This window comes from Mus musculus, chromosome 17 (genome assembly GCF_000001635.26).
Source record: "Mus musculus strain C57BL/6J chromosome 17, GRCm38.p6 C57BL/6J".
NCBI lineage: Eukaryota > Metazoa > Chordata > Mammalia > Rodentia > Muridae > Mus > Mus musculus.
Genome location: NC_000083.6, coordinates 18,571,051 through 18,598,157, shown reverse-complemented (window position 1 = coordinate 18,598,157; position 27,107 = coordinate 18,571,051). Strand labels below are relative to the sequence as shown.

Sequence of the window (27,107 nt, the reverse complement as noted above, 5' to 3'; positions counted from 1 at the left end):
CTATATTTTAGGAAAATTCTTTCTAGAGGGTGTTTTCTTCCTGATATAATTAAATGAATTCTTGTCTGGTCTCAACAAGATAATGTAACACTTGGGACCGAATATGAAGGCAAGGAGTGCTGTGCTGGACGCCAAGATAGAGAATACTTCCATGGCTACCATGACCTTCCCTTTAGTGCTGTGGTAGACAGGAAGAAAGGTGACCCAGACACAGAAGAACACCAGCATACTGAATGACAGAAATTTGGATTCATTAAATGTATCTGGCAAATTTCTAGACAAGAAGGCCATAGCATAACTCCCAAGGGCCATGAAGCAGAGGTATCCCAGGACCGAATGGAAGGCCACAGATGAGCCCTTGTTGCACAAAATGATGATATGTCCATACTCCGTATGAGCATCTTGGTCAATGAATGGTGGGGATGTTGCCATCCATATTCCACAAATAAGAAGTTGGATCAGGGTGCAGATAGGAATGATGTAGTTCGGACCCCTTGATATCATTAGCCACCTTATCATTCTCCCTGGAAAACTGACCTTAAAAGCAAGGACTACAGTGATAGCTTTGGCCAACACAGTAGCAAGAGCCATAGTGAAAGCAACTGCAAATGTGGTCTGCTGGAGGATGCAGGAAACTGTGGTTGGCTTACCAATGAAGTTCAAAGAACATAAGAAACAGAAGGTGAGTGTGATGAGCAAAATGTAACTCAGAGCTCGATTATTTGCCTTGACAATAGGAGTGTCTCTGTGCTTCACAAATATGCCAATAACAAAGGCAGTGAGTACAGATAAGCACAAAGCTATGCTTGCTAATGCCATCCCCAAGGTGTCTTCATAGGCCAGAAAGCTCACAGATTTTTGGAAGCAGTTGCTCTTCTCTGCATTTGCATAATGTCTCTCTGGACACTTCACACACGTGTCTACATCTGGTCAGAAACATAGGTTATCTTGAGATCAGGAGTTCAGTCTCTGAAGGTTTCTTATATTTTTAGACATCTCTAAATACAGGGACTGTCACAGAAGTCGCTGTATTTTACTTTTTCATTGACAAAGTAATAGTACACTGGCACGAATAAATCTAGATTTAGAAACTGCTCCTTAATCATTAAATATTTTTTTCCATATTTATGTTCACATACTATAGGATTTGATGCAAGCTTTATTTAAATACTACCATCACACACCTTCCCTTCTCTACCATCAGATTTAACTCACAACTCCTTGAGATACCTACATCTACCTACTACGTTTTAATAACCACTGAGTCAATATAGATGAGCCAGTGTCTGCACAACTGGGTGATAGCTTCAGTGGGAAAATATTTATACTTTCAAGCCCTACCCTTGTAAAGAAAACTATTATATATATTTAGGTACCCTTCAACTTCCAATAAAATCCTTAAAATTTGATGGTTGTCATTTAAATTTTATTACCTAAATGCATTTGTTCTCTGTAATACAATATTTCTCTTCCTTTACTGACAATGCTGTAACTCTTTTGAAATTCACTACAATATTAATTACCTTGTCAACTTCTTCTGTGACCTTGATAGTACTTATATTTCACAGATTTGTTTAATTTCATTGTGGGATATGTAGATTAGAGGAAATATTTTTCCTAATTTTTCCAGTTAATGCTTTCTTTTATGTGAATTCTAAATTTACTTTTCTCTATAAAATTCATTGTATTTTTATAATCTATCCATTCTCTGCTGGAGGTTATGAAATAGATACTATTACATTTGATAGTGCTCAAAATGACCAAACAATATGTTTTCATAACATTTAAAGCAAGCATATATTTTCATAGATAGGCTCTTCTTAGAAAATGTGAGAGATTTTGGAAAAAGTGCTCTGCTATGGAACTTTTAAATATTTTCATAAATACTATGATGAACATAAAATAGATGCAGCAAAATTTATAAACTATATTATGTTGGTATGGTAGATTGAATATGCTAGGTCTAAAGAGTGGCACTATTTTAAAGTGTGGCCTTGTTGAAAGAATTCTGTCACTGTGGAAATGGGTTTTAAGACCCTCATCCTAGATACCTGGGAATCAGGCTTTCCCTAGAATGTTATACCTGAATATTTTGAACTCTTAGCTCTTCCTGTGCCATGCATGCCTGGATGCTTTCACTCTCTGAACTTGAGTATGTTTTACTAAACCTCTGAATCTGTAATTCAGTTCCAATGAAATGCTGTCCTTATAAAAGTTGACGGTGTAAAAGTGATTGCTTACAGCAGTAAAACCCTAAGTAAGACATAAGTTAGTACCTAGAGTGTTATTCCTTTGATCGACCTGTCTATGGTTTTCATTGGAAGAATTTGGATTTTGAGATTTTGGATGGAAACAGTAGAATGTTTAAGTTAGGCTAAATGTGCCATCCTTATAGGAATATGGGGACCTTTGTGGCTGAGGATGATTTTAACTATAGAAGCCTGGGTCTAGATGTTTTAGAGGAGAAGTGTTTTTATATGGAGGTCCTCTTGTAATATTTTGGTGAAGTGTGTGGATACCCTTTGCCTTTGTCTAAGGAGTTTACCTGAGGCTAAGATAAACAGGTTTATATTAACAGAATTAATAAAGGAAATCCCAAATAAGTGAACAGAGATTTTGATCTCTGGTGAAGTCATATGAAGAGCATTTTCTTACAACCACAGCAATCGTAGAAAGGAAAAATAGAAAACATATGTTTTAAGTAAAATAAAGGGGCACCAGAAAATGAAATTAAGCTGAATGCTAGTTTCAAGGAGAAAAAAGTAAATTGAGTAGTGATCTCTGAGCAAGAACTCACTAAACCAAACATTATTTTTTTGTTTTTGCAATTGAGAAGGGAATACATTTCAGTTTTAATATGGAGTGAACTACAATCCAGAAATAGGAGGCAAACATGTGAAAGAGACATTTAGACTGGAAGACATAGGCTTTTGACCCAGACCATGGAAAACAGTGGCCATGAGAAATTTAGACCTAGGCATGATGGTACACTTTTTCCTTCCAGTAGACAGAGTCAAGCTGATCTATGAGTTTGAAGCCAGCCTATGATAGGAGAAATTCAAAGTAGAGATAACCTTAAAACAAGGGGTGTTAGTATATGCAATACATCTCAGCATTCTGGAGTCAGAGCCATACAGATCTTGAGTTCAAGGTTAATTTACAGAGAAAGTCCAATGACAGCCAAGCTCATACAGTTATATAGTTGTAAAAAAAAAGCTGAAAATAGAATAGGGGGAGAGATATTCTAGCCCCATTAAGAAGCTGAACTTGTGAGCATTGGTCATGTGGCTCTCTCTTATGAGTCAAATAGGGAAGGAGACTACCAGAACAATTTAATCTGGTAGATGGAGCTATAAATCACCAATAATTAAGAAAAGATCTGCATCACTGAGGAGAAATTATGTGGGAAGTGTTTTCTGAGAGTAAAAATGCTATGTTCCACAGATACCCAAAGTTATACCACAATTTGCTGCTTAACTTGGTGTTAGAGACACCCAGGTTTTACTGGATTAGAAAGTATGAAGGGGGTCCTGGAGAGTAACTGGTGCTTGATATTGTGAGAAGCCAGGAAATGACATTGGTAAAGGTAAAGCCTCATTTGAAGTTGATGGCACAGGAATAGAGAGATCATGCAAAAAAAAAAAAAAAAAAAAAAAAAAAAAAAAAAAAAAAAAAAAAAAAAAAAAAGAAAAGAAAAAGAAAAAAAAGTGAGACTTAGAACTATTAATGGAGCCTATGAGAGGCTGCTAATGAAGCCTAGCTGCAGAGCAAGAATGCAGTGTACTGCAGATGCCAATAGAATTGTTTGATCATAAAAACCATCAGCAAAAGTAGAGTGTAGTCAACCAGAATCTAAATTGCTAGATCAAAGTGCTGGAGAAATAATGCAATAAAGAACCTAGAAAATCATGTGTAGACCCCAGACTGTGGAGGAAGATGAAGGAATAATGGTGAAATAGCCTTTGAAAATACCAAAGTGTTCAAGATTCTAGAACCATGGGATATATGCTGAGGAAAGCTGATAGCAGGGATTCGAATCAGCACAGGTGAATGAAATGTGTTTCAGTCAACTAAGATGAAAAAATGGTGGATCCGTGAAGACCTCCTTGACATCAAACATGGAAATCCAGAGTTTAGAGTTTGCCCAACTGGCCTGTGACTTTCTTTGGGGCTTACAGTGAAGAGTTTAAATTAATGTCCGAAGAGTTTTGTACTTGGATTTTTAAGATTGTTGAAACTTATAAAATATGTGGATGTTATAAGTTGGACAATACACACTTTTTTAATGATATGCCTAGCTATTGCCTTTATAGATATAAACATACCTATGGCACCTCGGGTATGTAATGTCCCAGTTGAATATGTTTGGCTTGGGGACTGGCACTCTTTGTAGGTGTGTCTTGTTGAAGGAAGTGTGTCATTGTTGGAAGGGGCTTTAAAACCCTTATCTTATGTGCCAAGAAACCAGTCTTTTACTAGCAGCCTTCAGAAGATGATATAGAATTCTCAGGCCCTCTGCATCATGCCTGATTGAATGAAGCCATGTTCCTACCTAGATGATAATTGACTGGAGTTTTGAACTGCTAAGGAAGCACAAATTAAATGTTGTGCTTTTATGTGTTGACTGTTTAATGGTGTTTGTTCACAGCATTTAAAACATATGACAGTGTATAACACAATATTTCTATATTTTTAAAAATGTAATTGATAATCAAAGTATCTATTTAATTTCATCAATAACATTGAATTGTGTATTTTAAAAAATAATATATAGTATTATCTTAGTGTTAAAGTTTCTATCAACAATATTTTTAAACATCCAGTGTTTAGTATTTCTTTGAGCTGTATATTTTTGAGCAATATCATTAATTAACAGAAAAGAGCCAGATTTGTTCTTAGTGTCTGAATGACTCTATTTATTTATTTATTTATTTTTAGTTTTTTGAAACAGGGTTTCTATGTACAGCCCTGGCTGTCCTGGAACTCACTCAGTAGACCAGTCTGGCCTCGAACTCAGAAAGCTGCCTGCCTCTGCCTCCCAAGTACGGGATTAAAGGTGTGTGCCACCATACCCGGTTCTGAATGGCTCTTTTTATGCATACAGAGGATACATTAAAATTAATTTATTTATTCAAGTGTGTGTCTGAGTCTGGGGGGGGGGCGTTTGTATGTAAGGATTTCACTCGTGTGAAATTTTATACAAAGTAAAATGTATTATTATTGATAGAAGACAGTATGGACACTTCATAAGATTCAGAATTCTCCATATGAAATTGGTAATTGTTGTTTCAAATTTTTGAAGAATTTTGTTGAATTTTGATGTTGTTTGCATTATAATTGGGCATTTCTTTTGGTTAGAAGGTCATTTGCACTATGTTAATTATATTGATCTACAAGAACAGGAGCTGTTTTCATCTTTTTATATCATCCTCAATTTCTCTCTTCAGAGGCTCGAGCTTTGTGTCATACAGATTTTTTGCTTACGTGGTTAGAGGTACATGAATTAGGTATTATTTTTGTTTATTGTGAACAGTATTGTTTCCTTAACATCCTTCACAGACATGTTATTGCTTACATTGTATGTAAGGTTCTGATTTGAGTTAATTTTGTATCTGCCCACAGTCTTGAGTGGTTATATCAACTGTAGGAATTCTCACTTAGAATTTCAGGAATGCAGAGATGGCTCAATTTATAAATACCCATTAATGTAATTCACTATATAAACAAACTCAATGTAAAACATCTCATTTGAAGCAGATAAGACATTTGAAAATATACAACACCCCATCATATTAAAAGTATTTGGAAGATCAGGATATCAAGGCCCTTATATAAATATTATAAAAACAATATACAGCAAACAATCACCCAAACTCAAATTAGATGGAGAGATACTTGAAACAATCCTACTCAATTACAGGAAAAAGACAAGGATGCCTACTTTCTCATTATCTATTCAATATACTACTTGAAGTTCTAGAGAGAGCCATGAGACAACAATAGCGGATCAGACGGACACACATTTGAAAAGAAAGAGTCAAGGTATCACTATTTGTTCATGGTATGTTTGTTTACATTACCAACCTCAAAATATCTACCAGAGTTCTTCCACAGCTAATACACAACTTAAGCAAAGTAGCTGGATATTAATTTCACTCAAACAAATAAGTAGAATTCATCTGCCCAAGAGATAACAAAACTGAGAAGAAAAATCAAACCCTTCACAATATGCAGAAGTCTTATGAAGTATCTTGATGTAACACTTAACAAGTAAATGAAAGATCTATATGACAATAACTTCAAGTCCTTTAAGAAAGACTTTGAAGAAGAACTTAGAAAATGGAGAGAACTCCAATACTCAGAGATTGGTAGGATTAACAGAGTAAATATGGCCATTCTACCTAAAGCAATCAATAGATTCAGTGCAATCACCATCAAGATTCCAACAAAGTTCTTCACAAACATTGAAAGAGCAATTCTCAACTTCATATAGAAAAACAAAAACCCGGAATAGAAAAATCAATTCATTTTTTTTTGTTTGTTTATATTTTGGGTTTTTTTTTGGTGTTTTTTTGTTTTTGTTTTTGTTTGTTTGTTTGTTTGTTTGTTTGTTTTCGTGGGGTTTTTTGTTTGTTTTTTGGTTTTTTGTTTCTTTGTTTTTTGTTTTTGTTTGTTTGTTTTTTTTTTTGAGAAAGGGTTCCTCTGTGTAGCCTTGGCTGTCCTTGAACTGACTTTCAAGACCATGCTGGACTTGAACTCTGAAATTCTCCTGCCTCTGCCTCACAGGTGCTGGGATTAAAGGCATGCACCACCATGCCCGGCTGAAAAATCCATTCTTAATAGAAAAAGAACTACTCGAGTAATTATAACCCCTAAACTCAAGCTGTACTACAGAGCTATTGTGAAAACAAATCAAAACAAAACAAAACAAAAACCAACCAACCAATCAACCAAACAAACAAACAAATAAAGAACACATTTTATTGGTCCATATATACATAGGCCATTCAATGGAATAGAAGTGAAGACCCAGAAATAAGTCCACGTACATATGGAATATATATATATATATTCCATATGTACGTGGACATATATATATATATATATATATATATATTCCATATGTATATAGTTAGACAGGGTTCCTCTATAGCCCTGGATGTCCTGGAATTCACTTTGTAGACCAGGCTGGTCTTGAACTAAGAAATCTGCCTGCATCTGCCTCCTGAGTGCTGGGATTAAAGACGTGCACCAAAATGCCCAGCAGGACACTTTATATTTTCAACGAAGCCAATAACAAACAATAAAAAAAGAAGGAAAGAAAGAGAGAGAGAGAAAGAGAGAGAGAGAGAGAGAGAGAGAGAGAAGGGAGGGAGGGAGGGAGGGAGGGAGGGAGGGAGGGAGGGAGGAAGGAAGGAAGGAAGGAAGGAAGGAAGGAAGGAAGGAAGGAAGGAAGGAAGGAAGGAAGGAAGGATATACCATGAATGATCCTGGTCTAATCAACAGTATGTATTTACCAATATGAAAAAGATCTGTAATTATCAACTTGCAGAATACTCAATACCAAGTGGATCAAGGAACTCAGTAAAAAACAAAGAATTCACAAGAGAGGAATCTCAAATGGATAAAAGGCACTTAAGAACTAAAGTCCTTATTGATCAGTTAAATGCAAATCAAAACAACACTTAGATTTCAAGAATGGCTGAGATCAATAACTCAGGAAAGAGCACATGCTGGCAAGGATGTGGACAAAGTGAAACTCTCCACTATTAGTTTTGGGATTGTATGAATGGTTCAATATATGGAAATCCCTCAAACACAAAGACAAAAACCATCTGATCATCCCATTAGAAGCTGAGAAAGCATTTGACAATATCCAACACCCATTCATCATAAAGGATTTGGAAAGATAAGGTAATCAAGGCCCATACCTATACATAATAAAAGCAATATACAGCAAACCAGTAGCCAACATCAAACCAAATGTAGATAAACTTGAAGCAATCCCACTAAAATCAGGGACTTGGACAAGGCTGCCCTCTCTCTCCCTACCTTTTCAATATAGTATTTGAAGTCCTAGACAGAAAAATTAGACAATAAAAGTATGTTACAGGGATACAAATTGGAAAGAAAGAAGTCAAAATATCACTCTTTGCAGATGATATGATAGTATATATATTAGAGACACCAAAAATTCCGCCAGAGAACTCCTAAAACTGATAAACAACTTCAGTGATGTAGCTTGATATAAAGTTAACTGAAAAAAAAAAATCAGTGCCCTTTCTCTACTCAAAGGATAAACAGGCTGAGAGAGGAAATGGAAAAACAACACTCTTTACAATAGCCACAAATAATATAAAATATCTTGGTGTGACTCTAACTAAGAAAGTGAAAGATCTGTATGATAAGGACTTCAAGTCTCTGAAGAAAGAAATCAAAGTAGATTGCAGAAGATGGAAAGATCCCCTATGTTCATGGGTTGGCAGGATTAATATAGTAAAAATGGTTATTCTGCCAAAAGCAATCTAAAGATTCAATCCAATCCCCACCAAAATTCCAAATCAATTCTTCATGGTTAAAAAGGGCAATTTGCAAATACTTCTGTCATAACAAAAATCCTAAGATAGCAAAAACTATTCCCAACAATATAAGAATCTCTGGTAGAATGACCATCCCTGACCTCAAGCTATACTACAGAAAAATTGAAATACAAACTGCATTTTATTGGTACATTGACAGACAGGTAGATCAATGGAATAGAATTGAAGACACAAAAATGAGTCCACACACATATGTTCACTTGATCTTTGATAAAGGCGGTAAAACCATCCAGTGGTTTTAAATATAGTCTAAAAAAAGACTATATTTACAACAAATGGTACTGGCTCAGCTGGTGGTTAGCATGTAGAAGGAGAATTGATCGATTCTTATCTCCTTGTACAAAGCTTAAGTCTAAGTGGATCAAGGTACTCCACATAAAACCATTGATACTGAAATATATAGCAGAGATGGTGGGGAAGAGCATTGAAGATATGGGCACAGGGGAAAATTCCTGAAGAGTACACCACGGGATTTTACTCTAAGATCAAATATCTACAAATGAAACCTCATAAAATTGGAAAAATTCTATAAGGCAAAAGACACTGTCAATAAGACAAATTGGCAACCAACAGATTGGGAAAAGCTCTTTACAAATCCCAAATCCCATAGGTGGCTAATATCCAATAAATATAAAGAACTCAAGAATTTAGACTCCAGAAAACCAAATAACCCTAATGAATACTAAATGCCTGAGAAGCACCTAAAAAATGTTAAACATCATTAATCATCAGGGAAATATAAATCAAAACAACCTTGAGATTCCACCTCACACCAGTCTGAATGGCTAAGATTAAAAACTCAGGTGACAGCAGAGGGTAGCAGGAATGTGGAGAAAGAGGAATACATCTTCATTGCTCGTGGGAATCTATAGCCACCCTGGAAATCAGTTTCACTCTTCCTCAGAAATATGGACATAATTATTCAGGAAGATGAAGGAATACCACTCCTGGGTATATACGTACAAGATGCTGCAACTTGCAATAAGGATACATGTTCCACTATGTTCATAGTAAACTTATTTAGAAGCTGGAAATAACACTATGTTCATAGTAGACTTATTTAGAAGCTGGAAATAACACAGATGTCCCTCAACAGAGGAAGGGATACATTTCCACAATGCAGTACTATTTACCTATTGAAAACAATGAATTTATAAAATTCTTAGAAAAATGGTTGGATCTGGAGGATAGAATCATAAGTGAGGTAACTAAGTCACAAAGAACACACATGATATTCACTCATTGGTAAGAGGATATTAGCCCAGAAACTAAGAATACCCAAGAAAAAAAATTGTAAAACACATGGAACTTAAGAAGAAGGAGGAACAACGGGTAGATACTTCAATCCTTCTTAGAAGGGGGAACAAAATATCCATGGAAGGAATTACAGGAATAAAGTTCAGAGCAGAGACTGAAGGAATGACCACACTTAGATTGCCCCAACTGGGGATCCATCCCATAATTTTGGGGTTTCAAATGGTACAACCACTCTTGAAATATACCTGGCAGTTCCTCAGAAAATTGGAAATAGACCTATACCCAACTCTACCACTTTTGGGTATATACCCCCCAAATGGCCCAATGTATCAAGGAACACATGCTCATAAATGTTTATAGTGGTCTTATTTTTAAGAGCCCAAAAGCTGGAAGCAACTCATGTCCTATAACAGAAGAATGGATGCAGAATATGTGGCATTATTAATCAGTTACTAAAATCAATGACATAATGCGATTTGAAGGATCATGGATGAAGCTAAAAATATCATTCTGAGTGTAGTAACCTAGATCCAAAAGGACATATATCATATGTTCTCACTAGTAAGTCGATATTACCCCCCCCCAAAAGGACACACAGAACACTTAGGATGTATCTCACAGTTTCAGAAATTTAGGAAGCAGAAGGCTAAGATAAGGATGAAGGAATAAGTTAATGAACTGTGGGAGGGTTGCCACAGAGTGGGAACAATGATTGGATTGTAAATAAAGAAATGAATTCATTAAATATGGTGTGTACTTATAGATTTAGAGTATTTGTTCATTTACATAATAGAAGTAACCATAAAAGCATCCAGGGATAAATCTTGATTTGAAGGAAGCTGCAGGAAAAAAATAAAATATAAAGTAAAATAATAGAGTCCAGATGTCACATGGACTTTTATAACCTAAAGCCAGTCCCTAGATATGCACCTTCCCCTAAAAGAACACAACCCTAACTCTTTTCTAATCGGTCCAGTAAAAAAAAAAAAAAAAAAAAAATCTGCAAAATTCTTATCCAAGAGAAGCCAGAAAATTACGAAAATCTTCCGTGTACAGAATAACACAAAATAATTCTGTTATTTGATCACAGAGAAATTGTTCCCATAAACTCAAAACAAAAGAAAATATTTCAGATGCATGCTGCCTTTACCCAGGCAAATTTCAGTATAGATATCAGAGGTAGTCATTAAGAATCCCCCATCTCCAGAAAATGAGGTATTAACAATTGATAGCTACTTGGAAGATAATCAGCTGTATACTTCACTGTGGTGAATATGGTTGGTTAAGAAGCATTAATTGACATGCACACATGTAAGTATACATTAGTATCATGAACTTAATTAGATAGTTTAATTACAGATTCAGGGAATGAGAAAAGGGGTAAATAAATCTGGGAAGAGTGTGAGTGATGCATGTGATGAAAACATTGTAGGAAATTATCAAACAAATAAAAATGAGAAATGAGCTGTTAATTATTTCTATGATAATGCAACAGATTTGAGTCTTGTATGGTTTAAAAATCATTTAAATACATTTTCAAAAAATCTGCGATACTTAATTAAAATGGGTTAAATGGAAGAGTAAATTGAAAAACATTGAAAAGTACAGAGGAATATACTATGTCATCCAATATCAGTATTGTCACTAGATTAAAGATATTAATCAATTAATCATATAATCAAGAATAATATGAAATGGCTGTTTGACCTATTTCAAGGGGATGGTGGTTAATATGACATGGAAGTACCTATAAAAATAATAAATATAACTCATACTTGACTTCACCTTAGATCTCTTTTAATTGCTAGCACATTGTAAAACACAAGCAAGAAATAGGAAGTTTTCCATAAAATCTGCATTTACCTGTCTCATTAGAAATCTCATTGTCTGCACAAGGAGTGCACTTGTAGCAGCAGATGGCCTTGCCTTCCAGGGTTACTTTCCTGAATCCAGGCCCACAACTCTCACTGCACACTGACTGAGGGATCTGAGAAGAATGAATAATGTTATTTAATTCTTAGGGTTTTATAAAAATGAACAAATAATTTTTGAAGGTCATACACTGAAAAGCAAATATTTTTATTGATAATTAGACTCATTTAAAAGAGTATTTGTAGTAATAAGGGATGGGATGCTGGTGTAGCTAAGAGAAATTCCCAGATGCCTGGAAAGCAAGAGACGCCATGGATCCATTGGGGATGACATTAGTTGATATAGCCCACAATGCAGAGAGAGAACTTTAGAGGCCATATTCATAGTGTAGGCAAGGCCCTTGTATGAAGGATGGGGGAACCAAGCCATCTAAAAGAATATGAACCAAAATTTAGTCTTATCTAAATAAAATACAAAGTCAAAGAGTTGAGCAGAGACTGAGAGAAAGGTCAAACAGAGACTGTCCCACCTGGTGATACATCAGAAATACAATCACCAAAGAAGACACTATTGTTAATGCCAAGAAATGCTTGCAGACAGAGTCAGATGTAGCTGTCTCCTGACAGTCTCTGCCAGTGCCTTACCAATATAGATGAGGATGATTGCAGTCAACCATCTGACTGAGTATAGGGACCCCAATGTGGTAGTTAAGGACTGAAGATCTGAAAGGGTTTGCAACCCCAAAGGTAAAACAACAATAGCAATAATAAAGAATCCCCAGAGCCCTCAGGTACTAATAAACCAACCAAAGAATATGCATATAGGAATCCTCGGCTCCAGCAGTATATGTAAGAGACTATGACCATATCTAGCATCAGTAGGAAGAGAGTGCCTTGGTCCTTTCAAGGCTTGATGCCCAGCCTTCAGAGCAGAATGACATCACTAGGGCGATGATGCAGGAGTATGGGTGTAGGAGGAACACCTTCATAAAATCTGGGGATGGGGGATGTGAAATGGAGTTTACAAATGAGAAACAGTGAAGGGGGATAACATTTGAAATGTAAATATATAAAATAACCAATATAAATTTTTAAAAGGAATTTAAAATTTTTAAAGATAATGCCCCAGAGAAGATAAAAGTGTTTGAATTTTGATCTGACAATTATCACAGTACTAAAAAAATTGGGATCTTAATGAATTAAGGACATATTGTGAAACATTAGTGACTAGGAGTATGATATTGGAATCCATGGGGTCTATCTAGCCTAAAACTAATTTTGTACTTTCTGACAACAGTGTTGAGCTTCTCAGCTTCCGCCATTGTTGTGAATAATGAATGTCAATTTGAGAGGATTTAAAATTATTATGGAAGCAAATAAACATATATTTGTAGGAAGAAATATATAGATAAATTTAGCTAAGATGAAACATAATAGTAAAAATTTAATTGTCACTACTTATTGTAAGAATGTCACAATTGCAGAGAAGATAGAAGAGAGCTGCAGTATTCATTGCATCCTGCATTCAGAGGATGATATATCATTTGTACACTCTTTCCTATGAAAACAATGCATATTCAAATATAATGCCCTGCACTCTCACATAGGTCTGTAAGGTCTTCCAAATTATTATTATACTTTCGATCAGATAGCACATATTGAGAATCAAAGGACAATTAAGGAAGGCTAATGTAGACATTACATGATATTTTAAAGGATAGTATTCCATATAGTACAAATCATTTTAATGCTTATTTCCTATTTGGTAACATTATATGGAAAGTTATAGAATATTTAGGGGATTGAGACATGGTGATAAAATCAGGACACTAGTTGGGAATAGAAAAATGGAAATGTTTCCTTAATTCTAGGATAAAATATTTTTTACAGTTCATACTTGGGGATAAAACATTATTTCTCCATTTCCTAAGCCTTTCTCCATTATAACCATTTGTTGTTATTCTTCTATCCTCTGCAGACTCTGATTCTTCTAGAACCATAGAACAAAAAATAGTCTGTCTTATAAAAGTCACTTTGGTCACAGTGTTTGAATGAACAATAAAAAATAATTCTAATAGTGTTTTATGATATTAATCCCCAAAAGATATTTTCCTCCAGTACATTAACACATGTAATTTGGAGATAAAAATTTTCTCTTAGCACCTGTCCCATATGACATTTTTGACAAATAGAGGAAACATAATCCTCATATGAGTGAGTAATGGGGGATTCATTGAACACTGTACTCTTCCATTGATCTTAATCAAGGAAAATTAAAAGACAGTATACTAGAATTACATTAAAATATTTTATACTGATACTCCAAGTGTAATGGAACTTGAGTCAATTATCATTATATCAGAGAACATAATTGTTTCAATAATATAAGCACAAAGCATTTAGGTAAAACATAACCCACCTCTGAAAACATTGCTGGCCATTGTATCATCTGTTCAGATAAAGACAACTGTTGTCCCAGGGGAGCATTTGCAGAAAAGGATCCTATTTTCACTTTTAATCCAAGACCCTTTGGCAAATTCCAAATGTTAAGAATGTCATACTCTGCATCTATTGTCTGTCTCCAATCTAAACTCCTTTTGTCTTTCACCACAATATTCTTCAGGAAAGTGTTAAGCTTAAAGAGAAACATAATTTTATATTTCATTGTTCATAAAGGTTAAATTCTGTTGTGCACATCAACATTAATGAAGATTCCACTAATGATGACTTAGTGAAAACCTGACTGTACAGAACAGCTTTATTATTGGTCTTCAAGTGAAAACTTAGAACCAAGTTCAAGTAAGCAATCAATGACAACTGATCTATGAAAAGATGAACTTTTTTGAAACCTAGCAATATTCATTTGAATTTAGAATATGTTCAGAGCTACAGTGTCCAAAATGAGGATACTGATGTCAAGAAATAATTAAAAGGCATCATTTCTATATAAACAAACCATCATTGTTTCACATAAGTGTCCCTCTTATAATTTCTTTTGTAGCAAATATATACAGCAATGAGTACATTAATTGCCTCTACTACCATACGAAGGCTGAAAAGCTAGATGTTGATGAAAAGAACTTGATTTTCACACAGCATATTTGCTCCTGGTACCGTGCCCATGATTTCAAAACATCATACATTTGAAACTATCCTGACTTCTATCTAAGATTAGAAACACAACCAGTTCTTGATTGTGGAGAAGATAACTGAATTTTAGATTGCCTAAGTTAGTTGTCTTGCAAATCTCTTATGCCAGAATGCTGACAATAAAATATAGTAGAAAGGTTATTACCTGCCATGGAAAGAACACCATCCCATGGTGATTTTCATATGGTTGCATTTGAAGTAGCTGAAGTCTCATCTCATGGAGGCTGTAAGCCACAGCATACACACCATTGTAAATAATTGTGCTCTCTGCATTCATGACCATATCAAATATGTGACGAGGGAATATATCCAAGGTAGCATTGGTTTGACAGTTTTCCAACACATGACAATTAGTGTCAGAAAATGAACACTTGAAAAACAAATACCACAGCTTAGGAAGATAAATGTCTTCTGGGTATTTATTGGGATTAACTGTTTGAATAAATTTGGTAAATTCAATATTCTCTCTATAATTGTGCTTAAAAATGAGGCTCCCATGGAATGAGTCTAACATGAAATAATCTGCTCTGTCAATAACATGATGTTCAATGTTCATGATCCACACATTCCATGTCAATAACCTTTGCTCAATATTCCTCATTATACCTTCCAGTGAATCAATCTCACCATAAATAATTGTTACATTAGTCTCATCCATATTTTCCCAGAATTTGGCAACATATGAAGTCCATGTTTCTGGGGTCATTTTTACAAAAGCTAGGCAGATGCCATTTCTCTCCATCTCCTCCCTAAAATCTGATAGAATTTTATTTCCTTTGTGGTCATTGGGAAGGATGAGACCAACCCATGTCCACCTAAAATGAACCATCAATGAAACAATGGCAAGTGAAAGAGATGTGTCTTTGGGGGCCATCTGGTAGAGAGAAGGATACTGACCATGGTCACTCAGGAGAAGATCAAAAGGTCCAAAACTAATCTGAAGCAAATTGGAAAGAAGAAAAAGAATATTAACATCTAACTAAATTTTATTCCTGAAGGAATAGAAGACAGGAGAATATTTGAAACAGACATTACAGATACTACATTTAACAGAAATTTTTGTTAGGCCTCTAAGTTTCAAGACTCACCTGGCTTCATTTACTACGTAAATAATTCTCTTAAAAGCAAGAGAAACCTGGATTGAACTCCATGTTCTGAGTATTGCTTTGAGGTTTAGATAATTGATCAACCATTCTTTCACTTTAAAGACACCAATAACATGAACAAAGAGAACTGACTCTCAGTTCCCCAAATCCAAATTTTCTCACCTGTGGAAATTTAAAGAGTTGAAGCAATGTCCCAATTTGGGCAGATGTTATCCATGATGTTCCTGTGAGTGCAGCAGTGAAATTTCTCTTTTTACAATTGTAATTAGGTATATGATTTCCGTCACCAAGAGCTGTGAGCCAATTGAAAGTATTACTATGAATGAACTTCCCAATGTGTCTGACATTGTAGAAATCAAAACCAAGAGATATGTTGGGTAAAAGATTGGTATTCGCATTGATCTCCTCAATGGCAAATTGCAGAGCGAGAATATACTGGTAGTTCTTAAAGTTATATCTGTTTAAGTAGCATAAAAACGTTAAGATAATGATCAGCTTTATCATACACATCTACATATTTAATACAGTAAATTATATACTTTAGTTTGGAATCTATAAAATATGTAATTTAATTGCCTTATCATGAACAGATGAACTGGATTAGGTAAATACATTAGGCTTAAGCAGGCTCCTTTACCTTTACTACTCATTATTTATTGACCCTTAAGGCATATATTATTCATATTTCATAGGTTGATTCTTTACACATTTTGTTTATTAATCAGGAATCATTTTCCCCAAAATATCACATCTACTGGAATGTAGATCTGTGAATCTCTGGGGTCTTCACTTATGAAAACACACTATTTTATTACCAACCCAACAAATTTTTAAAAACATTATCTTAATTAAATAATATTCTCAAGTTCACTTCATGGCATGTGACCATGGAATCTATTTCTCTGATATAAATTTTTTAGTATTGCAGCATATATTTACTAATGTCTTAAAGAAACAAAAAAAAAGCCTGCTTCTATATGTGAATAGATGTCATTAAATTGTATAGTACATTCCCTTTATATTTTTATCATTCTAGTTATGATGTTTTATGTGTGACTGCATGCACGCATGTCTCTTAGAATGTACAGTTGTATGAAGTTCAGAAAGAATACATTCAAGTTAAACAACCACAGTTTTATTCATATTCACCTTACTTATAGTATATGAAATATATATATATATGTGTATATATGTGTATGTATGTATATATATATATATATATATATATATATATATATATATATAAATGCACTTATTCATTTCACTCTTTTAATATTTAATTTCTTTCTTGGTTTATTCATTAACACAGTGTCTACAACTTGACTCTAATTTGTTGTGCAAATCACACTGATCTTGAACGCAGAAGTACCCACCAGTCTCTTATTCTAGACTACTGGGAATAAAGTTTTGTTCTAGCATATTTGCCTGCTGGATTTCTTAATTTTCTTAACACATATGCCAAGATCTCTTCATAGGAAACCTGTAGAGATTCTCTTGATTCACTCCCCTAAACTCTTTATTATCACTGGATTACAGGAATGTACTCATATTCTTTTGGTAGGTATGAAATCAGTTCACAATTGGTGTTTGCTACTGTCTGAAACATCTCTTTATCTGTTTAATTATATGTTTTGATGAAAACATCTTTTACTCTGAAAGGCTCCAAATCTACACATACAGAAAAATATTACTTAATATATCTGTCAAAGTGTATCATGGAAAAAAATGTCATTAAGTTTTCTTTATTCCTCACAGTTTCCCTGCCTTGATAAGATTCATATATTATTAGGGATTACAGTAGCACCAAATAAGGCAGTGACATTTTTATGAAAGCTAGTCTGGCAGTCTTTCTGCCACTGGTACCCTTTCATGCCAGGTGGATATCCAGTTGGATTTCTGTTCTCAGTGGAGCCAGAAGCATTAAAATTTATGGGACCTCCTGCCTTACTGAGACATTGTTTGCTGTTATGTCCAAGCTTTTTCCCTGAATAATTTTGTGCGCAAAACCTGATTTACTAAATATTCTGTAGTTGATTAATAAGATTTTGGACAGTGTTCTGGCCTCATGAGGTTTTATAATAATTATACCTTGAAAATATGAAGTAGAAATCACAGCAAATGCTTTCAACAAATTTCAGACTTTTAAATTGTCTTTAGCAGAGTTTATCAAGTGGGTGTAGCATTTTCAAAGGACATATCTTTTAAAACAATATCTTTTGCTTCAGAGCCTCTATCAGTTGAACAAGGGTTGTCCTCAGTATATTTTTGGTTTCTTCAATATATTATCAAGCCTTTTGAAAACATGGTATCTCTACTAGGCACCCATCTCCATGCTTCTGGATCTGCAGCTGCATTTTTTACTAGAACTTCTTTTGTCACTTTTTCTGAGGTTTTTCTTCAAAATATCCTCACATTCCCATAAACATTTCATATTTTAATATATTTTTCTCTTTTTTCAGACATCTTAGATAACTTTTCGTCCAAGTTCAGATATATATATATATATATATATATATATATATATATATATATATATATATATATAATTGTTCTTTACTTAGGCCGGCTATGGCTATTTTAAACTAATCATGAGGAGTCATAAGCAATTAAAATGTCAATGGTTCCATAAGAGATCCTTCTTCTGTTTCTTATTCTCCAAACACTCTGGGAAACAGTTTAACAACTTTACTCTGTTGTGGAGTTTGGAGTACACCAGCAGCAGAACCTGTAGACTTCTTTGGTTGCTTTTTATATCTTTGAGGGAGTCTTATAGAATGATTTCTATTTAAATGCTTCAGTGTAAGCCAGTTATTTTTTTTTATATTTTGGTAGTTTCATTTTTTCAGTTTCCTCTTCATAGGTTGATTTTAATTTTTTTTTATTAGCCTGTCCTGAGCTACTTTCGTAGACTTTTATATCAAGGAATAAACATTGTTCTTAGATCCTGATGGAGACAGTATTAATCAATTCTCCTCACAAGGAGGTGAATGTAATGACACCTGAGCACATATGGCTTTTTTGTCATCTGTCAATTACTTCCTAAGCACAGTCCAAATACCAAATGCTGTAAGGGGCACACCTAGTCCTCCATTCTCTGTAATCCAGTTGTTAATATCTAACTCTGTTTTCTCCCATGCATTCATATCTAAAGTTTCCTTTCTTGAAACAAAGGACTGACCATTTTTACAAACTGAAGAATGTAAGTCAAGTGGCTGGCGTTAAACTTAATGACTTTTCTTCTTTTAGAGTATTCTTAATAACATCTGTAAAGAACTCTCTGTTGGTAGAATCAATTTGTTCTGTCCTGATAGATACATGAAATGCTCACAAGCCAGATCTGATGGCTCCTGATCTAAGGATGTTGCTGACAAATCCCAATAGAACTGCTGGGAGAACTGCCTTGTTACAGCAGGCAATTAAGGATAGAGTAATGGCTCCTGCCCTACTGTAGGCACTGGTGGTACTCAACTAACACAAACAGGTTCTGATAGCACCTACTATGGGTTTTGCTGATGGCAGCAGGCAATTTCAACTCAGTTCTGATGATTCATGGTATAAAGCAGGTGATGATGGTACCCAAAATCAGCCTCTGCTGATTGCATTAGACAATATCAACTCCTATTTCTCACCCTCCATAACCACACACTCCATGATCAAGGGGTTTGCAAAGTTCAGCTGAGAGTCTTATCTGTGTTGACATATCTTCTTCAAAATTCCTGTTTCAAAGAGGGGATTTAGATTATGGGACCCCACGACCTAGAGACGGTGTAGACAATGTACAGGGTAGGACTCAAGTATGACTTTAAGTGTGAGGGTCTCCAGACATTCTAGATTTCATACTATGCTGAAATGCTGATGATAACTTCTTAAAAGTCCTAAAAATGTTCTTGGTCTTTCTGAGGGCAAAAGGCTGTAGATTTAGGAGAATGGCATCTGTAGCCTGGCTATAAATGGTTAAGAAAAGAGTCCTTGATCTATCTCAGCAGAAACTGCACAGCTTGAAATTTTAGTATTCTAGTTGTATGTTTCAAGAACTAGAAGGGACATTTTGAAAAGTGATTTTACAGTTTATTTCTAGGTTCTAACGCATTTCTGATTAATTTATCTAAAGATTAGGGAAGAACATACAGATCCTGAGTGGGCAAGTGAAAAAAAAAAAAAAAAAAAAAAAACCTCATTTTCTTCTTTGTCTAAGAATTTTTCTTTCAAAAAAAATAAGAAAAAAAAAACAAAACAAAACAATACAAAACAAAACCACCCCCAACAACATAAATAAATAAATAAATAATTTAATTAATCTCCCCAGTTCCTTTGACTCTTTCCTTTGTTCTCAGCAGTTATACATCTTTCAAAGTACATGATCACATGTTAAAACGTCCATCATAAATGTTCACATAAAATCAGATAATATATTGAAACAGGAGTTTACAACAGAGAATGCTTACATGCATATCCAATAGGAATATTTATCTGCCTAAGCATTCAAATCTAAATTTTCCTTCCTGGAACCAAGAACTCACCATTTGTACAAAGTGAAAAAGTCAGTCAACTGGCTAGTTCTAAAGTTAATGAACATTTTCCTTAAGAATGTGCTCAATAACATCTGTAAAGAACTCTGTCAGTACACACGCACAGGTTTATTGAAAAATTTTTTAAAAACCACAACTAAGATATTAGTAAAATTTTGTATAGATAAAATCAGTCAATATTTTCTCTTCTGTCCTAGCACCTATACTAAAACACAATTCCCCTTTTATGACCTTTGATTAACTGTTTTACAATCTCTTTGAATGTACTCTGAGTAAAAGAAGTCAGGTTACTATGTAGAAGTAATTAACTAGTGACTGATGGGAGACTGGCAGAGTTCTCAGATAAGGACTGAATAGGAGTTCACCTATAATAAAAAGGTTAATAAACAATAATTTTTATGGTGAGGAGGAGGAATTGCTCATCAATTAAGGGTGTCATTTTTCGAGAGAAACCAACTTTGATGTCCAGAATAATCTTAGGCAGCTTACAAGCATACAAATCTTGAGAATCTAACACAAGAAATGGACTCATTCGGTTTGAAAATGAAAGGGTCACATATTAACACATGAACAAAGACACAAACACACACAAACAAAGAAAGAGAAAAAATAGTCATAATAATATCAATCTGATGGCAAGCAATAGAGGTACTGAAACAGAAAAACAAGATAAAAAACCTGGCATGCTGAGAATAGGAAAATTGTTTAGACTACCTACTTGAGTATATCTATAAAATTAACTAAAACCCTATTTTGTTAATGAATGCATGTATTTTGAAATTAACTTCATTTTTATTTGAATAATTAATAAAGTTATTTGATATAAAAGACTAAAATGGTAAAAATTAACACATATTAATTTTAAAGTAAAGCATATAGATAAAATGTATATGAGATAATATATCTTGGAGGAAAAATGATAATTAGGATTTTTAATTTGAGAATAATATCAATCACATTTTCTCATGCATATATATTATATATTCACATAAATACATATACAAATTCAAAGATACATATAATTTTTGAGAATTCTGTATATGCAGGAAATTAAATAACAATCACTAATAATTGAGCAGATTAACTCAATATCTACAGTCACAGAACAGTGATCAGAGTCAACTTCAATAAAACAGACTTGATCACTCTCTTTTTCATACCTAATTCATAAAGCACATGCTTTATAATAAATATATTTTGAAAATGAAAACAATGTTTAATATTTATATACTTGAGATTATAAAATGATTGCATAATTTCCCCCTTTCATTCTCTCCAGGTAAATTCTTATGCACTTCATTTATCATTTTAATTTCATGGAGTCTTCTATCATTAATTACCCAGGAGGACTTGAACTTGCTAGTAATGCATACATACACATACAAACATCCACTCACAGGTACAACCACGAAAACTCACAAACAAACACACAAACATACCTGTATTCTCACACAGACACAAAAAAACAAACAAACAAACAAACAAAAAAAAAACCCAGAAGCATCCATTTGAGTGCACACACACACACACACACACACAATTGTAGGTAACTAATGAATGATGTGAAATAGTTTACCCAATGTTTAATATTATTCCACAGGCAAGATTATAATATTCCCCATGAAAGATTTTATGTAAAATCACTCTACATCTGTCTTATTAGTTATAGAATGTAAATGTTTTAGCTGGATGCAAAAATCGACTTCTAAAAGATAAATGGTAAAAATAAACCTTACAGTGCTGACAAAATTGTCCATCAATCCTTACCACAGTGAGAACTTTGCCAAACAAACTTATGCCGCAAGCCTGAAATATATGCTGAGCTGCTTTTGTTTGCATTTTTAAATTTAATTGACTATAACGCTGCAATTTATGTCTTCCTTAGACTACACACAGAGTAAAAGAGAGCTCACAAAAAAGACATTATTGTCAAGGACAAGTACGAATGTGATAAATGAAGGCAAGTGGTTACAACAGCTTAGGCACCAAGAAAGAACTTTTGTAGTTAATTCAAATAAAAATAAGGCCATGAAGGAATTGTGTTTGCATTAAATAGCAGTCAATATTTTATACTGAAAACTGCATTTCTGAAATTCAAAAAAAAAGTGAGATGAATTATAAAGCCAATTCAGAATCACATTATAGTTAGGAATGGGGCTAAAATACCTGAGAGAAGGCAGGGTAGAAATAATCCAGAACGACATTACCTACATGAGAAATGTTCTAGAAAATGTGCTTGTTTTTAATATGAAAATTGCACACAATGGTACATAGCCCCAGTAAAATAATAAAATCTATTGAAAACAATATTGCCTAGAGTGGAATTCTTATGATACATCACTTTTATCAAACTATGAACAGTAAAACCAGACTAGTTGCTCACATATCCTATAGTACAGTCTGTACAGTGAAATGCTAGCTGCTGCACAAAGTATGAGAAACGCATCATCATACACATTGGTACCTGAACTACTGAGAGTAAAAGGGAACCAGAAAAGTGGACTTATAAGGAGCATTAATCATAACAAAATAGAAAAGGGCCTACCCAAAAATTAAAGTTGCCCCATCAACTAAGCACATGAGAAAATATAATGATTGCTTTTGAGTCAACATATTATTCCCTAAAAATTTAGAAATACCATTAAATATTTTACACAAATAACAAAATTTACATACCCATATGTGATATGTTTAAATATTCAAAATTAATGTGTCAAATAATAAAATGATTAAGTTTCAATTTATATCTAACCATTTCCCCTCCATTCTCTTTGATTTAATAGCTCAATACCTCAAATGATTTAGCAAACACAGAGTATTCTCTCATAGAGCATAAATCACCTTATTCTTTAATTGATGTTTTTAATTGTTATTTTGACAGAATCCCTTTTAGAGATTCTAAAATCTTTCCTGTATTTCCTTTGGTCATTTTCTGCTTCTCAATTTCTAACATATTTCTTCTTGTGTTCACAGAGATAGGTAAGAAGTATTGTTCTATTTCCATGCCATATTACCTATTCCATACATACATAAGGATGTATTCTTGGGAAAGGAATTCTGGCTTGGATAAAAACATCTTATATACTTTATTAAGAAACATACAAGAATATTTTTGTCCAACTCAGCAATACCCGTTTGACACTATCCATTAACCTGGATTATTTAACTAAAGGTAAGAAATAGCACCATAACGATACTGTTATAGTCTCAAAGGCTTGGTAGACACACATCTAAAAATGAGAGTAAAGCCGGGCATGGTGGTCCAGGTTTTTAATCCCAGCACTCAGGAGGCAGAGGCAGGCTGATTTCTGATTTTGAGGCCAGCCTTTTCTAAAAAGTGAGTTCTAGGACAGCCAGGGCTATATAGAGAAACCCTGTCTCAAAAAACCAAAAAAAAAAAAAAAAAAAAAAAAGTAAATGCTACAAACCAATGGAGTAAACAGGTAAACACAGGTAAACTGCCTGAGATTAAAATTTGAATTATCAAACAAACACATAAAAAACATGAGATAGATGAAATATCTATGTAGCATGGAAGTATTCTCTACTTCTAAATGTGATGTTGTTAACATTGTAATCCGCTGCATGTAATACACATAACCTCTTCACTCAAATTTTACAACATTCACACAGAACTTAGAGCATTTTGTGACATCATCTAATACCAATGGTACAATCAGTACTTCCAAAATGCCAAGAATAAGAAGGACAGACAGGCTTAGAATAAATCATTCTGCCTTGAAATCATAATAATGAAATCTCTTCAATCATTGTGGCATAAAAGCAATTAAAAAATATGAGATTATGGTTAACAATCAAAGAAGAAACTAAAGTGAACTCAGTTCAAGTTTTGATTACCTTTCCCTCTGAGTGAGCATAATAATTTAAAAGAAAAATAAAACTGATGAAAAGATTTTAGAAATTCTAAGAGTGAATTGGCCAAAATCAATGTAAAAGTTTAGTAAATTTTAATGATTATACCATCGAAGATATAAAAATTCTTAACTCAAAAACTAAATAATTGAACTTACTGTATGACATTGTCCAAATAGTAATATGGGATAGTTGAATGTGACATTTTCTTCAAAGAGTAGAATGTGTGAAGTGGGAAAAATGCTCCAATTACAACATCTCCTTCATGGTGAAATTCTTCTGAGATTTTGTAATAACATACACTGATATTATAGGAAAAAGCAGAGACAAATTTGGGAATTTGCAGGAGTCTGAAGATAAAAATCCAAGAGAACATCCTATTAGATCATGGGTCTGCTTGATGCAGAACAAATAGTGTCCAGTACATATATGCTTGGTTCATGTTTTTGTAAGTATGCATGTTTTGTGTTTATTGATGACTCAGTTTGTCACTCAGATTATTCTAAGGGATTTAGGACAACTTTGGGAATTTTGAAATTATTTTTTTCACATGAACTCTGCTACTGAGGCCTTCTATTCAAGTGCAAAACAAGTTTGGAATTATGTTCGTTCACATTTTTCAATAGCCAAAGGCACTATGACTTCAGCAAAGACTACAGACAACAATATCTCTGGGTTGATCTTCTCTTGGGATGAGTTGGCTAACCATATGAATTTAGAATCCTTTAGTATGAAAAACAATTCAGGCTCTTCCCCACAGGTTACATCATAGGAGGCCAAATAACTGAAAAGTGAACAGGCTGAAAAAAAAAGAATTGCAGGTATAACCACTCAAACATAATATATTGCAGAGCTTTGGTGGCAACTAAAAATTGTGAATTATAGGAAACAATTTCCAAGACATTTGATAGAATAAGCATTGATGTATGTTATACCAACATTTTCTGCTTTTAATCCAAAAAAACGAATTTATCTCTAATAACTTTAAATGGCACAAAACAATTAAACTTATGAGAATTGTCAAGGCAAGAATTACTACTACAGTATCTAGTTCATTTGTATTTATAGCTTTCAGTAAATTACTTCTATTCTATCTTATTTAGTCCAAGTTCTGTAAAGGGATTATGTAAAATGAGTAAAATTAAAACTGCATTTCAAATTGAGAATTAGAAGACAATCTAAGGAAACGTTAGTTTTTATGTCTGTGAGCATGATATTATCAGAACTTCACTGATTAATGTTAACTCTGGATTTAGGAATCTCTATCATTAATCTATTTTTCAAACTCGTGAAATACCTGTGAGGGAAAAATTTCACCTGAGTAACAAGGATGTTTAGAGCAAGTATCTTCTTTTTTAAATAAAGACAGAGAAATAATGACTCCTGGGACAGTCACCCAAAGTTTATCTGTGTCAGTGCAGACATCCATTTTGGCAGCCATGCCCAGAAATTCTGTGAACCAGAAAGTTTTAGGAATCGCCTGCCTTTTCCAGGAAATTTTGGGTAATTGCCTATTCAGTATGTTGCTTGTTTACAGTTTGAACTGTATATTTTCATCAGTCAAGATAAAGAGCACTTTACATCCTAGTGGCCATTTTTTACTCATTTGTAGCAAACTCAAAGAGAAAATTGACTTTTGCCCATAATTTTCTTTAAATCAGATACAGAGTGCTGCCTTACTTGATTTGTATATCACATAAAACTCTTTTATTAAAATACCTTACATGCCACATTCTCAAGGTCATTGAGTGTGTGAGAACTACCTATCTGTATAAAGACTATCAAAATAGAAAAGAATCTTTGCTTTTTGCCTGTTAGTTATTCTAAGCTTAAGCTGCAATACATGTACAGAAGATTATGTTAGGCTTATCGACATATTTAAGTGCATCAATTCAGAGCATGGCCACAGTGTTTGTTCTTCATGCACTAAATGATTTTATCATTTGTAAGATGACTGACTTCCAACAAGAATTTCTTAATTATTATTAACAATATATATCAGTAGCTTTTTAAGTGTAGAAGCTTAAACTAAGGATTTTAAATTCAAGCTCTCTTATTATCAATTTAAAAATGTAATCATGGGCACAGGCTATAAGGAGACAGGCCACTTAAATGAGTATGAAAATAGGGACAATAATGCTGCGTGCCATCCAGCAGCTCGCGAGGAACGGGGTATGGCTGAAGTGGCAGACTCGAGCTGAAAGAAAAGCAACTAGATGGACAAGAGAAAGAATGGAGCTAAGACAACCCAGGTTCTCATCAAAGCTCAGTTTTACTATTCGGTGCACCAAGTTATGAGGGAGGTGGAAGGGGCCCATTCCTGCCAAATCATCCTGGAGTCCAGTTTCAGGTGACCATGTGTTTGGCTCTGGAACAGCTAGGTGGCTGGCAGCAGCAGTGGGAGTGGCAGAACGATAGGGCAGCAGGCTCCACCCCGATGCTCTCTTCTTGCTAACAGTGAAACATGAGCAATCAGGTTTCAGACTGAGGGAGGGAGGTTACATCTCCTTCCTGTTGTTAATATAAAAAAGCAAAGTCTGGCCTGAGGCATAGAATTTATTTATGCTCAATATTTTGCCTGAATTCTTAGGGCCTAATGAAGAATCCTGTCTCAGTGGGATTTCCTAACTTTTCTTATGGTAAACCATATCTAGATAAGACTGTCCTTTCTGTCCTAGTAAACATCTAGCAGACTAGCCCTGAGCTGTTGGCTCCATCTTT

At 34.2% G+C, this 27,107-nt stretch overlaps 1 protein-coding gene across 2 annotated transcripts; it reads right to left on the bottom strand.

Moving 5' to 3' along the window:
* Vmn2r96 (vomeronasal 2, receptor 96) lies at positions 1 to 24,903 on the bottom strand. 2 transcript variants are annotated; one of them, XM_006524579.1, is made up of 6 exons: positions 24,545 to 24,903; positions 16,147 to 16,441; positions 15,024 to 15,815; positions 14,148 to 14,363; positions 11,721 to 11,844; positions 1 to 926 (listed from the first exon to the last, which is right to left on the bottom strand). In XM_006524579.1, the coding sequence occupies exons 1-6, from the start codon at positions 24,760 to 24,762 to the stop codon at positions 1 to 3; spliced, it is 2,571 nt and encodes an 856-aa protein (XP_006524642.1). In that variant the 5' UTR covers positions 24,763 to 24,903. The 2 variants fall into 2 exon arrangements, with proteins under 2 accessions (XP_006524642.1, NP_001098017.1); NM_001104547.1 differs by lacking the exon at positions 24,545 to 24,903 and having other exon boundaries at positions 16,147 to 16,431.
* Between the last annotated feature and the right edge of the window lie 2,204 nt (positions 24,904 to 27,107).